This window comes from Sorex fumeus, unplaced genomic scaffold, assembly GCF_029834395.1.
Source record: "Sorex fumeus unplaced genomic scaffold, SorFum_2.1 ptg000054l, whole genome shotgun sequence".
NCBI lineage: Eukaryota > Metazoa > Chordata > Mammalia > Eulipotyphla > Soricidae > Sorex > Sorex fumeus.
In genome coordinates, this window is record NW_026606111.1 from 1,072,155 (window position 1) to 1,088,117 (window position 15,963).

General features: G+C 60.5%; 1 protein-coding gene across 7 annotated transcripts in view; it reads left to right on the forward strand.

Moving 5' to 3' along the window:
* Positions 1–15,963, forward strand: part of CAMTA1 (calmodulin binding transcription activator 1) — a 544,421-nt gene that overhangs the window by 382,244 nt on the left and 146,214 nt on the right. For all 7 annotated transcript variants that reach the window (XM_056125179.1, XM_056125175.1, XM_056125178.1 and 4 more), the window contains one exon: positions 725–796. In XM_056125179.1, coding sequence (XP_055981154.1) covers positions 725–796 — 72 coding nt within the window. The remainder of the gene's footprint in view (positions 1–724; positions 797–15,963) is intronic.

The following is a 15,963-nucleotide window of genomic DNA, read 5'->3' on the forward strand; positions in this document are numbered from 1 at the left end:
CCACCGCAGGCTCCTGCTTGGTGCCTGGTGTTCTGGTCTGTGTGTCCTGAATCCCAGTACACGCCCCGGGCAGCTGCTGTTCCACGACCAAGGGACAGGAAACCCCCCACCCCAGACTCCAGGTTTAAGCCCAAGAGGAACCTATTGCATTGTCATCCAACCGGACCCAGTGGTGGTCAGCCAGTCACTGTCAGCACCTCCCCTCCACCCTCCTTCGTCTCCAGCTTGGCAGGGGTGGGGCCCGGCCAGGACGAGGGGGAGACTTTCCAATGCCAAACCCGCCTGCAGAATGTGCGGGCTCTTACTCAAGAGCTACGGATTCCTTAAACTGGTGTTAGACAACACGTGCGCGCACACACACACACACACACACACGCACACACTCACGAGGCCGTGCGTGGGGGCCTCTGGGGGTCTAGAGGGTGGTCCTGCCTCCAGCCTCTGCTACGCTGGATGGGGTAGTACAGTGGGTGCTCCAGGCCCACCCCAACCAGAAACGTGAGGGTCCGTCACCAAATGCACACACACACGTGTGACCCGGCCCCCGGATGCCCTGGGGACTCTCCGGAGAGTCAGCGCCTGCTGGTCTGCCTGTCCTGTCCCCCTGTGCTTCTGGAACACTGTCCGCAGCCTCTGCCTGCCCCCGTCCGCCCCCCTTTGCCTGTCTTCCTCCTTCCTTCCCTCTTTCCAACTGAACTCTTGTTTCTCCTCTCTCTCTCTCTAGTGCTTGTACGGCTGCTATGTTCATTCCTCCATCATCCCCACCTTCCACCGGAGGTGCTACTGGCTCCTTCAGGTAGGTGGCTGGGCCTCGATTCTTCTGCTCTCTGGTGCTGGGAAGGGCCTGCCGAGGGCACCGCGGGCACCTGTGTGCGTGCTGCAGCAGGCGGCCTGGGCAGGGAGGCGGCCCGAGGGGGAGCCAGGGAGCCGGTCCTGGCTGGCCCACGGCTGCCTCCTGCGTGCCTCTAGTTCTTCTGGTGAGGACAGACAGTGTGGCTGGGCTTCTGACATGCCCTTTGGTCTCTCAGATGGGTATGGCGTGGGCGCAGGTGGGAAGGCGGCTCTGGAGAGGCTCGGTGATCTGCTGGTGATGTCTGCAGTGCAGACGGTGGTGTCGGCAGTGGCCTCTGTCCGTGGCTCGGTGATCTGCTGGTGATACATCTGTCCGTGGCTCGGTGATCTGCTGGTGATGTCTGCAGCGCAGATGGTGGTGGGGGCAGCGGCCTCTGTCTGTGGCTCGGTGATCTACTGGTGATGTCTTCAGCGCAGGTGGTGGTGTCAGCAGTGGCCTCTGTCCGTGGCTCGGTAATCTTTGGTGATGCCTCTGTCCGTGGCTCGGTGATCTTTGGTGACGCCTCTGTCCGTGGCCGGTGATCTGTTGGTGATGTCTGCAGCACTGTTGGCTGCAGTGGTGGTGGCCTCTGTCCGTGGTGCTGATGCGCAGACACGGTGCTGGTTATTGTGGGTGGGTGGCCGTGCACTGCTGTCGGGAGCAAAGTGCTGTTGACTTCCTAGGAAAGACCGGGGCTTCCTCCAGGGGATGGGGGAGCTGGACCCGGGTCCTTTGTGAAGCTTGTTCACGGATTGCTGCTGTTCTCAGAACATGCTAGACTGGACCTCCCCTCCCCCCAATCCCTTCCTCTGCCTTATGGTCACTGCCTCTGTGCTTTGGGGGGGCTCCCAATCCTGGAGTGCTCCTGGGAGGGCCGGGAGAGGGAGGCCCCCACATCATCACTCACGGGCAGAAAGAAGGGGGTCCCCCTCTGAACATGATGGCCACTCAATACCTGTATTGCAAACCACAACACCCAAAAGGAGAGAGAGAGCAAAAGGGAATGCCCTGCCACAGAGGCAGAGTGGGGGTGAGGGAGGTGGAGGGAGGGATGCCGGGACCATTGGTGGTGGAGAATGGGCACTAATGGAGGGATGGGTACTCGATCATTGTATAACTGAAACCCAAGCACAAAAGTTTGTAAGTCTGTAACTGTACCTCACGGTGATTCATTTAAAAATTTAAAAAAAAAAATGGGACTACCTGTGCCATGCCGGGAGGCCGGGGACTGTCCTTAGGCCCCAGAGTGGCCTGGGGTGTGGGGTGGGAGACGCCGAATCTCTGTCCATCCCTGCCCAGCCCCGGCCCCCCGAGCCCTCCCAGGTTCTCCTTTAGCTCCCAGAAATAATTGTGCTGGGTTGGTGGGTTGTTAGCAAACGCCACCAGAAACTGGTCCTGAGGGGAAGCTGATGTGCTAAGGCGCCTCTCCAGGTTGTGGGTCTTCTGGTGCCACGGGAACCGGTTCCAATGCCCCGTCCAGTGCCCTGGAGGAAGGGGGGGCCCTGGGCGTCTCTGCTGGGCACAGGGCGTTTCCTGCCACCAGCCACATGCCTGCCGGGACAGGCACCCTGAACTGGACCCTGAGCCCATGTCCTGTGTCTCCTCCGCTGGGCGGCCTGAAGAGGAGACGCCTCCTGGCTCGGGGCCCCTCTGCACCCTTGGCCTCTTCTCCTGCCACGTCTCTGCCCCCCCCCCCCACCGGCACCCTTCCTGGGAAGCCCCCCCTTCCAAAAGGAGCAGTGCCCGCCCCGCCTGCTCTCGGGGGCACCCCGCCTCCCCCCAGCACACTTTCAGGGTCTTTAATTTCTTTCCCTCCATTTCCTCATCCGTGGGCCCGGGCAGGTGATTCCTGTGCGTCTCTGGCTTGGCTATGGGAGAGCCGGGGTCTCCCCACCCTGAAGGCGACTTCTTCCAGACAGAGGTGGTGTCTTTGGGGGGAGGGGAGGGTCCCTCTACTTCCTCCTCTGGGTCTGCCAGCAGGTGACCAAGAGGAGAGGTCATGGGTGAGCACTTGGCGATCGGAGGCCCAGGAGGTCAAAAGCAAAGCGGTTGGTGCTGCGTGGGCACAGCATGGGTCTGTCTGTCTGTCTGTCTGTCTGTCTGAGGCTCTGTCCGTGGAACTGGAGCCGTCTGGGCCATTGGTCCCACAGACAGGCTGATTGGGAAGAGGCTACTCCCACAGAGGAGGCAGAGCAGGGAGGGACGGTGACAGCCCGGATGGAGACAGCCGGGGTGGCAGTGACCGCAGGGGAGGGGCCAATGTGTGCAGGGCCCCCCAACCCTGGCTGCCCAGAGCACAGCCTGGTCCTCGGGGGAGATGGGGGTGGCCCCAGCCCCACGGCACCATCCCCAGGCAGCTGGGACAGACGGGCTGGAGCCCCCGAGTGTGGGAGACAGGAAGGAGGACAAGCCTCCCCCTACCCTCAACCGCTGCCTCTCCCCACCATGGACTCCCTCTCCTGTGCCCAAGCCACCCCCACAAGCAGCAGGCAGGTGGGGAGAGGGCCATGTGGATAGGGGTCTGTGTGCCCAGTGGGCAGCATGGCTGGGCGACGTGAGAGGCCCCAACCCTTGAGGGCCGGGCAGGGAGCCAGCGGGGCTCTCGGGGACTAGAGGCCATGGCCTGGGTGCTCCAGCCTCCGGGACCCCTCAGGGCTGGGGGGAGGGTGTTAGCTGGCCCCTCTGGGAAGCCGCTTCTGCTGACTCCACATCCCCTAACACACTTGGCGCCTCGGGGGTCCGTGGGCTGTGCCGCTGCCGTGCCTGGGCTCGCTGGGGCCAGGACTCGGCTCCCAGGGCTGGACCCAGCACCCCGCACCCCGCACCCTGCGGAGGCCACCTCATCTCAGCCCTCCTCCCGGCTGACGTTCTGTGGCTGTTCGGAAACTCAGCCTCTAATGAGCATTCCCCCTACCCCGTGCCCTTGTGCCCCGAGACACTGAGGGAATGTTTTTCGAGCTGGAGGGAAGCAGGGATGCGGCCTGCAGCCATTGGGGATGGAGGCAGCTTCAGTGGGGGCTTCTTCCTGCCTGTATGGGCATACCCGGTGGAGGACCCACGAGGGTCTCCACAGTGAAGAAGTAGGTTGCTGAGCCTATGAGGAGCAGTGGCTGGCCCTTGTGGCATCAGAGCCACTTTGGATCCTAAACTCATGGCCTTGCACCAGACGCCAGCTGGTGCAGTGACTCCAGGGAAGAGTGCATGGTGTAGGTGGTCAGGGGAGGCTTCCTGGAGGAGGAGGTGTGCTCAAGGCTGAAAGAATGGGACAGAATGTTCTCCCAGCCCTCTCCGACTTGCATGTCGCTGGTGACCAGGCCTCAGTGGCTGTGCAGACATCGGGGCCACTTGGGAAGAAGCCCTCAGAACAGGGTGTAGCCCCAGGGCCAGCTGGGTGGCTGGAGGCAAGCAGGGAGGCCTGGACATCTCTGGCCTTGCGTCCAGGAGAGGAGAGCTGGAGAGAGCAGAGAACCTAGACGCAGGGCAAGGCTGCCAGGACACCAGGATGCTTCTCTGGGTCAACAGTGATTGCAGTCACCTCACTGTCACCACCTCATGGTCTTCATCATCATCACTACCACCAGATGGTTCATGGTCATCAGTGCCGTCATTGCCATCACCATCACCGCCATCACCACCACCACCATTACCACTACCACCATCATCACCACATCACCGCCACCATTACCATCACCACCATCACTGTCATCACCACCATCATCACTACCATCACCATCATCATGATCATCACCACCACCCTCAGCATCACCACCATAATTATCACCATCATCACCTTCCCCTGCGATAGCACAGCGGGTAGGGCGTTCGTCTTACACGCGGCCAACATGGCCGACCCGAGTTCGATTCCTCCGCCCCTCTCGGAGAGCCCGGCAAGCTACCGAGAGTATTCGATATGCCAGACACAGTAACAACAAAGTCTCCAATGGAGACGTTACTGGGCCCGCTCGAGCAAATCGACGATCAACGGGAGGGCCACCTTCCCCACCACACCATCACCATCATCAGCATCATCACCCTCATCATAACCACCACCATTAGCACCATCAACACCACCATCACCGTCAACATGCTCACCATTAGCACCATCACCGCCACCATCATCACCATCACCACCATCATCACCACATCACCACCACCATCACCATCATCAGCATCACCACCACCATCATCACCATCAACACCATCACCGTCATCACCACCACTGTTACTACCATGAGCATCCCCACCATCATCACCATAACCACTATGATCACCACCACCATCATCATCATCATCACCACCACCCTCAACATCACCACCATAACCATCACCATCATCACCTTCCCCACCACACCACCACCATCACCATCATCAGCATCATCATCACCACCATTACCACCATCACGTCACCATCACCACCATCACCACCATCACCGTCATCATCACCATCACCACCATCATCACCACCATCACCATCACCACCATCTCCATCATTACCACCATCATCATCATCACCTCATCACCACCACCACCACCATCATCATCACCATCACCACCATCATCCCCATTATCATCACCATCACCACCGTGACCACCAGCACCATCATCATCACCACCCCCCCCACCATCACCATCACTATCATCACCACCATCACCCTCACCATCACCACCACCAGTAGCGCCATCAACACCACCATCACCATCAACACCCTCACCATTAGCACCATCATCACCACCATCACTGTCACCACCATCACCATCACCATCACAACCATCACACCACCATCACAACCATCACACCACCACCACCACCACCATCACCACCATCATCACCACCATCACTGTCACCACCATCACCATCATCACCATCACTATCATTCTCCATCACTGGCTGCCATGGTCACCCTGTGGCAGGGCTTCCCAGCTCCAGGCACTCAGGAGCACTCAGATGCCCACAGGCTGGTTCTTACACTCAACTTCGTGGAGGTGAGCAGGGAGCCCTTTGGAAGTGCTTGAGGGCATTAGGCAGATGTGATTGGCACGAAGGGAGGTGACTCAGCCCCACTCCAACCTCCTGGCACTATGGCTTAGCCCGAAAGATGAGCTTCTAGAAAACCGCCCGGAGTCTGCAGATTCTGGTGCTGGGTGAGGTCTTCTATGGGAGCAGCTTGGGTCATGCTGGGGAGTGTGGGGAGCGGAGGGATGGGGGATGGAGGGGAGAGCGGAGGGCGGGGAGGAGGGCGTCCTGCATATGGGGACCCAAACCGCTGGCATGTCTCTTCCGCCCTGCCGTGAGCCACCAGCCATGCCGCCTAGTGAAGGCGTCTCCTTCCTGGGTCCATTGTGAGCGGGTGAGCGGCAGGCGCAGAGCTGGGCTGTCTCCCAGGATAGGGCCCAGGTCCTGGGCGGGCTTTCCTCTGTGCTGTTTGGTAGGAGCTTAGGCGGGGAGGCGGGCCCAGGGAGGGGATGTGGAGCTGCCACACACACACACACACACACACACACACACACACACACACACACACACACACACACACCCCTCCTGGCTCAGTTGAGGGAAGACAGGTTGAGGCTGCCCGCACTGGAGGGGGGGTTATTAATTAGCCTTATTATCCGGGACTTGTGGGGCTCCTGATCCCAACTGCCAAGGATTTGGGCCTCAGGGGTGTATCTTGTATCTTGTCTGCTCTGGCTCTGAACGGAAGGGCAGGAGAATGGGCAGTGCAGCTACCCCCCACCCCATCTGCTCAGGATCCTTTGGAGGTGGCCCGGCAGCAGCTTAATCCCCCTCTTAGGTGGCTCTCACAGCCTTTGTCTCCTCCCTGCCTGTAATCTGCCTGGATTCAGCCCTCAATAGCCTAATCTTCTTTGGAGCAAAGGGAAAGAGGCTTTTCTTGCCAAAGACAAAAGTTTGCCTGGAGGAAACACTTTTTACTGATTTCCTCTCAGACCTTCCAGGGCGGGCAGGGGAATGAGATTTGGCCACCGTGACTGGGGAGAAGGAACCATAGCCCAGGCAGCCTGGGGAAGGCTGGGGTGCCGGCCTGCTGCTCACCAGGCAATTCCAGAACCTTCCCCCCTGCCCCCCCTCTGGGCCTCTTGGGGATGGGGGGGACTCTCGGGGCTCAGGGCTCACATGGCAGATGCGTGATGCATCCTGAAGTCATGGCAACTGGCCTCAGAGGTAAAACAAGGCCCACAATGGATACAGGTGCACGCAGACAAGCAGGTGGGCACAGGTGTCCACTAGCATATACGCGTGGCTGCAGGGGGACACGGGCCTGTGCAGACACACAGGGAGACACAGATGCCCGCAGGCAAACGCAGATGATCCCAGGCAGATGTGTGAACAGATCAACACAGGTTGCATGTGTGCACACTGGGCCCTGCACATGCACAGGAGCAGACCGAGGCATGGACGGGGACACAACACAGATAGACACAGTGGGACAGCAGAGCATGGGGGTGCAGGTGAGGGGGGTACGGCGAATGCAGGAGAAGGCGCCAGCTGCACACACGCGCACACACACACGCACACATACATGCACTCACACACACATGCACACACATACACACATGCACATGCACACACATGCACATACACACACATACACACACGCACACATGCACATACACACACACGGGCCGCCCTCCCTCCTCCCTCTCTGCCCCGGCCCTGCTTCTTTCCTTCCTTCTAGAAGGGTCCGCAGGTCTGCAGTCTGGGGTGGCTTCAGCCTTGAGTGGCTCGAGGTTGCGGGGACGGACCCAGCAGAAAGGATCCTGGTCCTGGTCCCGTGTGGAGACGGAGTTCTCCAGAAGCCATGTCCAGGCAGGGTCGTGGGGCCGTGTGCCCAGACGCCCTCAGGACAGCAGTGCATGGCCACCGGGTACAGCCTGTGGGGTCCTTCCGCCCACCCTAGAAAGTTCTAGCAAGCCTTTATTGTTTGGCGGGGGCACCCCTGGTCTTGCTCGGGGCTGCTCCTGAATGTCAGGGGTCTTTGCAGTGGACAGAGGGACGGCAGTGCACCAGGAAGCCCCCAACCCCCCCGAGTGAGAGCCAGGTGTAGAGATTCCAGCAGGGCCCAGCACCCACACCAACACACAGTACACACACCAACACGCAGTACATAGGTGACCAGATACATCAGATCATCACCATCATCACCACCATCACTACCATGAGCATCCCCACCATCATCACCATCACCACCATGACCATCATCATCACTATCATCACCACCATCACCATCACCACCATCACCACCATCACTGTCATCATCACCACCATCACTACCATGAGCATCCCCACCATCGTCACCATCACCACCATGACCACCATCACCATCATCATCACCACCATCACCATCCTCATCACCATCATCGCCACCACCATCACCATCACCACAATCACCGTCATCACCATCACCACCATTATCACCACCATTATCACCACCATCACTACCATGAGCATCCCCACCATCATCACCATCACCACCATGACCACCATCACCATCATCACCACCACCACCGCCATCATCAACACCATCACTATCATCAGCATCATCCCCCTCACCATCACCACCACCATTAGCACCATCCTCACCACCATCACCATCACCACCATCACCATCATCCCCATCACTGTCATTCTCTCCGTCACTGGCTGCCAAAGTCACCCTGTGGCAGGGCTTCCCAGCTCCAGGCACTCAGGAGCACTCAGATGCCCACAGGCTGATACTTACGCTGGTGCTTACGCACAGATAACATGTATGCACACAGATACACGCACCAACACATGGTGCATAAGTGCACAGCTGCAGCTGCACAGAGATAGCATAGATGTTCGCAGAAACACGCCAACACACGATACCTTGGTGTGCAGATACAGGTACACACAGATAGCATAGGTGCACACAGATACATAGAGAGGTACATAGATTCACACACAGAGATAGTTACATACTCAGATATGTAGACATACAGAGATATATATGTAGAAACGTATGTAGACACACGTCACATACCCAGATACACACACCAGCACACGCATGCACACACATAGATGCCCGTGGACGCATACAGATGTGCTCCCGGCATGCAGATACACACATGGGCATACGCAGGCACCCGAGGCCCAGCCTGGCCTGCATCTGGGCACCTCTGGGAGTCACCACCCCATGGGCTCCCCAGAAGCTGGACCCCACCCCCCACCCCTGTGACTCTGAGCCTGCTCCTCCGCCTGCCCCCACATCTGCCAACAGCCACTGTGGGTTCCCGGGGCTGGAGGTTCCCCCCCGGGGTCTTTCTGCCGCGCGTGAGAACCAGGTCCCCACACCCAAAGCCTGTTCCTAGAGGTGGGGGCCAGAGGACCCCCAGTCACGTAGCCCTCGAGGGAGCAGGGCCGGTCACCCTCACCCGCCCCACCTCCGGGCTCACAGGAACCTTCTCAGTTTGGGTCACACTTGGGGTGCCTGGCCCCCTGCCCTCTGGGCAGCCGCGGCCCAGCAGAACCTCTTGGCAGGGCCAACTGGCCCCATGCCGTTCCCCGTGCACAGAAACTTCCAGAAGGGCACCTGCGGGGCCCACGCTGGCTGGTGGCTTTAGGGAGCCGAGCAGTAGACGAGACAGCAGCTTCCAGCATTTTCCAGGGACACCCCCTTAGTGCTGGGTGGGGTGTGGTAGGTGACGGGGGTGGGGGTGTCCCGGTGTCGGGGAGGGCACCTGTCTGTGGTCTGGGGAATTGAACCACGTTGACCCAGGTCGCAATCTCGTCCAAGGAAACCACATTTAAGATGGTTTCTGAACCCAAAGCAATTCAGTGGTCCTGAGGCGTCTTTCACCGTTTGCTCCCAAAGGAGAAGAATGTTTCAAGACAAAGTTGCCCACCCCAATGCCCGCGGGAGTGCCCCAGGGGTGGGCAGTCTCCAGCTCCCTGTTACCCCCCAGGAGACGAGGCCTTCCCCAGGGCACCCCAGGGAGGCAGCCACCAGGGGGACCTTGTGGTGTTGGGGTCTCCCAGTTCTGCTGCAGCCCCCAGATGGGGGCCGGGGGCTGCCTGCCATGCCCGGGGCTGGCCCAGAGGGGCTGGACAGGATCCCATTGGGCTGCCAGTGCCTCAAGATGCACAGTGGGTCACCCCAAGTGCTCCGTGAGTCCTGGGCCTGAGAACCAGGCCCGGGCCTGCTTGTCCTCCCTCAAGTGAGCCAAGTGGGGACAGTGATGCCCCTTCTCAGGAGAGCAGACTCACCTGCATCCTGCAGGCTGGAGGCAGGAAGGTGTGGTTCCAGAAGGCTCCAGAAAGTTCCACCTGCAGGCTGACAGCACATGCCCTCACAGCACAGAGGGGTGAAGGGCCGGAGTGATGGGACAGCGGGAAGGGCACTGCCGGGCACGCAGCCGACCTGGGTTCAATCCCCGGCTCCCCCTTATGGTTCCCGGGCACCACCAGGATCAATTCCTGAGCACAGAGCCAGGAGGAACCCCTCAGCATTCCGGGGTGTGACTCAAAAATAAAAAGCAAATGATGGGGCTGGAGCTATAGTATAGTAGGGAGGGCATTTGCCTTGCACGTGGCCGACCCAGGTTCGATTCCCAGCATCCCATAGGGTCCCCCGAGCACCGCCAGGAGTGATTCCTGAGTGCATGAACCAGGAGTAACCCCTGTGCATCGCCGGGTGTGACCCAAAAAGCAAAATAAATAAATAAAAATAAAAATCACTTGATCACTTGATACCCCGTTATTCATCGATTTACTCGAGCGGATGCCAGTAACGTCTCCAAAAATAAAAACAAATAAATAAAAAGGTAAAGGTAAAGGTAAAGGCCCTCCCGTTGATCGTCGATTTGCTCGAGCGGGCCCAGTAACGTCTCCATTGGAGACTTTGTTGTGACTGTGTCTGGCATATCGAATACTCTCGGTAGCTTGCCGGGCTCTCCGAGAGGGGCGGAGGAATCGAACTCGGGTCGGCCATGTTGGCCGCTTGTAAGGCGAACGCCCTACCCGCTGTGCTATCGCTCCAGCCCAAATAAATAAAAAGCAAATAAAAAAAATAATGCGTGAGCACGGGAGGGCGTCTGCTCAGGGCAGCTCCGGACAGCGAGCATGACCCTCGCAGGAGCCGAGATGCTGCCAGCTCCTCCTCAGCCGGGCCAGGCCGGCACACAACGCGTCCCTCATTCTAGAACCTTCTCCGGCCTTTGTAATTCTCGTCGGAATACGTTGGCGTGAGACGGACGGGCCGTCGCTCTCCTCTGAGCACTGCCAAATGTTTCCATCCTCCTCTGCCATCTGAGCTTCCGCACTCACACCCCGTTCCGGGAATCCGAGTTTGTGGGTTCGGTTCCCATTGGGGAGAGGAGGGGGAGGCTGATCGGGGCCCTTCCCCCGCGATGGAGTGAGCTCCTGTCAGACTGAGGAATGAGGTGCCCGGGCGGGGGTGGGGGGTGGGAGCGGGGGGTGGGGGGCTGTGTTCTTGCTGAAATGCGTCTCTCCACTTTGGGAGGGGGTAGGGCAGTGTGGGAACGGGGCAGGGGGGTGGGGTTTCCCTGCAGAACACCTGAACCCCTCACACTCTCCCCTGGGTGCTGGGCCCCCACCCCCCGCGTGGTGATGGGGATCATTTGGGGGACCACGTTTGAAGCACGCTTCCAAACTCTGCTCATTCCCTCTCGATGCAGGGGGGAAGGGGCTGTCCTTCTGGGTTGTTCTTTCAAGAGATGCAGATTTAATGGACTGTGATTTTTTTCTCCAGATCTGCTGTTTAAAATTTTAGAAAGAAAAAAAAAAAAGGAGAAGAAGCAGCAGCAGCAGCATTAAAAAAGCAACTCCGAACTTCTATTTGCTCAGGGAAAAAAAAAAAAAAAGAAATCTGCTTGCTATTCAGGCCCTGGATTTTCCTGGGAGATTAGTGTACTTGGCTGCCAAGATGTAAGCTAAAGGGAAACACATTTGCTGTAGATCAGAAATATTTATCCTTTCCTGGGGAGGGAAGCCAGGAGCCTCGTCCCTCGGAACACCTGGAAGCAGGCAGGAATCCCGGCTCCTGCATCCCCCTGTGACAGCAGCTAGGGTCCCGGGGGGCCGGGGCGGGTCTCCCAAGAGGGGCTCCCAGGAGGGATGGGGGAGGGCCCTGGGATTGGAGGTCTGTGGGTCAGAGGGCGGAGACCCTCACAGTCGTGGCCCGCCTGCGGGGCCCTGACCACACTGGGGGCATCCAGCGTCCTGGGAACAGCGTCAGGCTGGGGGCTGGGACCTGAGCCGCCCCTCTCGTGTTTGGATCTGAGGGAGGGACCCTCAGCCTCTGATGCCCCCCCCTTGAACTCCCTGATTTCCAAGGCGGGGTCCCGGGGCTCCTGGGAGCACTTTCCCCACCCCACCGTGGGGGCCTGCTCACGTCCCATGCCCCCTGCCCCGGCTCCCCCCACGGGGCCTCCCCACGCCCCCCACATCCTCATCTTATGCACTGCCCTCACTGGGCTGGGACCCTTCCGGCCCTGGCCATGCCTGGCCTGACCACCCCCCCCACCAGCCATTACCAACCCCCCGCCCCGGGCCCTGATCTAGTTCCTTCGACGCTGCTGTTACTTGGGGTTCTGGGGAGAAGATGGGGTCCGGGGGAGCAAGTGCCTGGGTCCCTGTGACCTCAGAGCCTCCTGCGAGCTCACAGGGCCTGGGACCCGCTCTCCTGCTCAGCCCCTCCTGATCCGAGACCCTCCCTCCCAGGACCCCTCCATGGCCGTGGGAGAAGCGGCCCTCAGGGACCCCCAGGGAGACACTAGGGCCCCCGTGTCCCAGGGCCCTCAACTGGTCCTTACATGCTGTCCCCTAAGCCTGGCCCTCTGGGTGGCAGGTGGGGGGGCCTCCTGGGGGCCGGGGCGGTGCTGCAAGGGACCTCAGACTCCAGTTGGGTGCGAGGGGCTCCTTCCACCCCCTCCTGCTGCCAGCCTCAGTGAGGTGTGTGCCACATCGGCGCTTCCCAGCTGGCTGGTGGGACAGCGCCAGGCCACTTGGGCACCTTGGCTTTGTCTGCGTCTGGCCAGGGTCTCTCTGTGCTTTATTCAGGGGTTTTCAAGCACGCTGTGGGGGTCCCAGGACCCCAAGTAGGTTTTTCACCCGGTGGGGGTCTGAGGGGACGGTGTTCCCGCTGGGATTTGGGAGTCTCAGGGCTGCCCCTGGCAAAGTGCTGCCCACCAGGTTCCAGGCTCAAACCTGGGCAGGCGTGTGCCCAGCATGACCCAGCCAGGGGGTGTCTGTCCTAGAAAGGGACCGAGGGCTGGCCAGGCTCTTCCTGTGGTGCCCAGGTGTCAGGGCAGGAGCTGCGGGCAGTGGACTCATTGGGCGGCAAGTGCCCATGGGTGTCGGCCCCCAAGGGCAGGAGGGGACAGGCTGGGGGCAGTGCCTGGACAGGACCTACGTCTCTCCACTCAGATGCCTGAGGATGGGGCGCTGGCCAGGGCCCCAGAGTTCCCGGGAAACGCAGTGCCCTCCCCTGACCGGGATGCCTTGAGGGGCCCAGGCCGAGTCTCTCTCGGCTCGGGCAGCCAGGGGGCTACTGGGTATGCGGACACCCCTTCCCCCATGCTGAAGTTCTGCAGACCCCGCGTCGGAGCATGCTACTGTGCTGCCCGGCCCAGCTGCACACACTCCTGCACCCGGGGCCGGCGGGGCGTCCACTCTGCTGTCACTTGGTGCTGTGTCCGGTCCTGGGGGAGGGGCAGGAGCGCCCAGAAAGCTGAGTGAGCGCTCCTGAACACTGTTCACTGTCCCTGCGGTCAGTCTCCCTGGGGAGGCATCCATGCTGGGGGGGGGGGGCAGCTGCAGAGACAGGGCACGTGGGCTGCCATGGGATATGGGGCGGGGGTCGTCACAGGGCCAGTCCCGCCGCCCCATTTCTGCTTTCTGCGGGGACAGTGGGGGCTCCCTGGCGTCCCTCCATGCTCGTGGCCAGCTGGGCTGTGGTCAGGGAGAGGCGTGGGGTCACACAGCCAGGGGGAGTGTGTGGGTTCTGGGCTGGGAGGTTACACGGGGTGAAGGTGCTGATTGACACGTGGCCAGCCGGGGTCTGATCTCAGCACCACACAGATCCCCCGAGCCAGCGAGGAGTGATCCCTGAGCACAGAGCCAGGAGTCAGCCCTGAGCACAGAGCTGGGAGTGAGCCCTGAGCACCGCGAGGAGCCAGCCCTGAGCACCGAGCCAGGAGTGAGCCCTGAGCACAGAGCCAGGAGTCAGCCCTGAGCACAAAAACAGGAGTCAGCCCTCAGCACTGCCGAGTATGGTCCAACTACCTAAACCCCCTCAGAGAGAAGGCGGGGAGAGAGGGAGAGAAAGAGAGACAGAAAGGGAGAGAAGGAGAGGGGGAGAGAGAAAAAGGGAAAGACATGGGAGAGAGGGAGAGGGGAAGAAAGAGAGAAGGAAGGAGAGACAGAGAGGGAGGGAGCGAGGGAAAAATGGGTTTTAGGTCATTAGTTCCTACCCCCCATTTCTGGTGCTTCTGGAGGAGACTCTCAAACAGTGCTCAGGGCCAACTGCCATTCTTGGCACAGCTCGTCTCACTGCACAGGAGGGGCCAGTGCTCTGATCCACAGTGCTCAGAGACAGCCTAGGGTACCAGCCAGCCAACTCAGGGCCTCGAGACCCTTGGCACTTTCGAAGGGTCCAAACCTGCCTCATACACTCTGCAGCCAGGAACTTGCACTAAGCATGCCCGTGTCCGTCTGCGATTCGAGTAAACTCTGTTTCGGCCTCTCTGTGTCCTTCCCACCCTCCTGGCCCCTCGGCCAGGGCCCAGCCTGGCAGTCATAGGAGGGTGGACAACCCCCCCCCCACACACACACAGACACACACACATTCCCACGCAGCCCCTCCACGCGTCTCCCCTGGGCCCTGGTGTCCAGCTGGGGGCAGCAGGCTCCCGGAGAGGCAGCCAGGCGCGCCCCTCCCAGAGCCCGCAGCCCTCGGGAGCAAGAAGGGCTGCCTGCAGTGCCCACTCTGGACGGGGAGGTCAGGGCGGCCAGGGCGGCCAGGGCGGCCAGGGTCGATGGGAGCCCGGAACCCGGCGGGCCGGTGGGATTCCCAGCCGCCGCGCCAAGGACGAGCCTCCCGCCTCTGCGTCCTCGGGCGGGGGGAGCCGAGCCGCGTGGGGGATGCTGATCCCATTAATACAGCCTGGATTTAGCACTCGGGCTCTCCAGAGGAAATGCAGGCAATAAAAATTTGATGGGCTCGCGGCACAGCACCATCTCGCCCCGAATTCCAAGTGCGTGCTGGGTCCCCGGCTGGGCCGAGCCTGGCCAGCGAGAGCGAACGGGTCCCCGCAGGGACAGGAGGCGATGGGGGGCGGGGGGGGGCCTCCAGAGGAGCGGAGCCCCTGTCTGGGAACCCAGGGACGGGAGGGGCTCACAGCCTGTCCTTGCTCCGGCACCTGTGGGTGACCCAGAATCTGCAGCCTCCGGAGTGCGTGCCCGGGGGCTGGGTGGCAGGGGGGCACCCCCAGGAGGACCCCACCTCAGTGGGCAGCCCCTGGGGTCAGGTCAGCTCTGTGCCTGAAGAGCGGCAGGAGGGGCTGGGGGGGGGGTCTCAGGGAGGAAACCAAGTGCCCTCCCCACATCACTTCCCTGTCCCTCCAGCTCAGGGCAGGAGTGTGAGCGGGAATGGCTGGAACCTTCCAGAAATAAGGAGTCTTCCAATGCCCGAGGGTGAGTCTAGGAGAGGGGTCTCACCTGCTGTGACCTCGGTCCTGCTCTGGGCACCCTAGCCTGGAGGTCGGCCATGCACACTCACGCCCCACACACATTTGCACACACACACACACACACACACTTACACACTTGCCTGCATGCACCCACATGCACACTGAAAACCGCACACCACACGTGCTCAGGTTCACAGGCTCCCACACATTTACACGCTCACACACATTTAGACACGTTTATAGACCCACCTGTGCACACACATTCACACACTCCCCATATGCAGAGTCATGTTTCTATAGCCGCCCCCCCCCACACACACTTACACACGCACACTTACATGCTCACCCCCATGTTCACCCGTGTTTACACAACGACACGCACATTTGCACCTCGCCTGCGTGCACACGCACACACTCGCCCCGAGCGTACACCCACATTTACA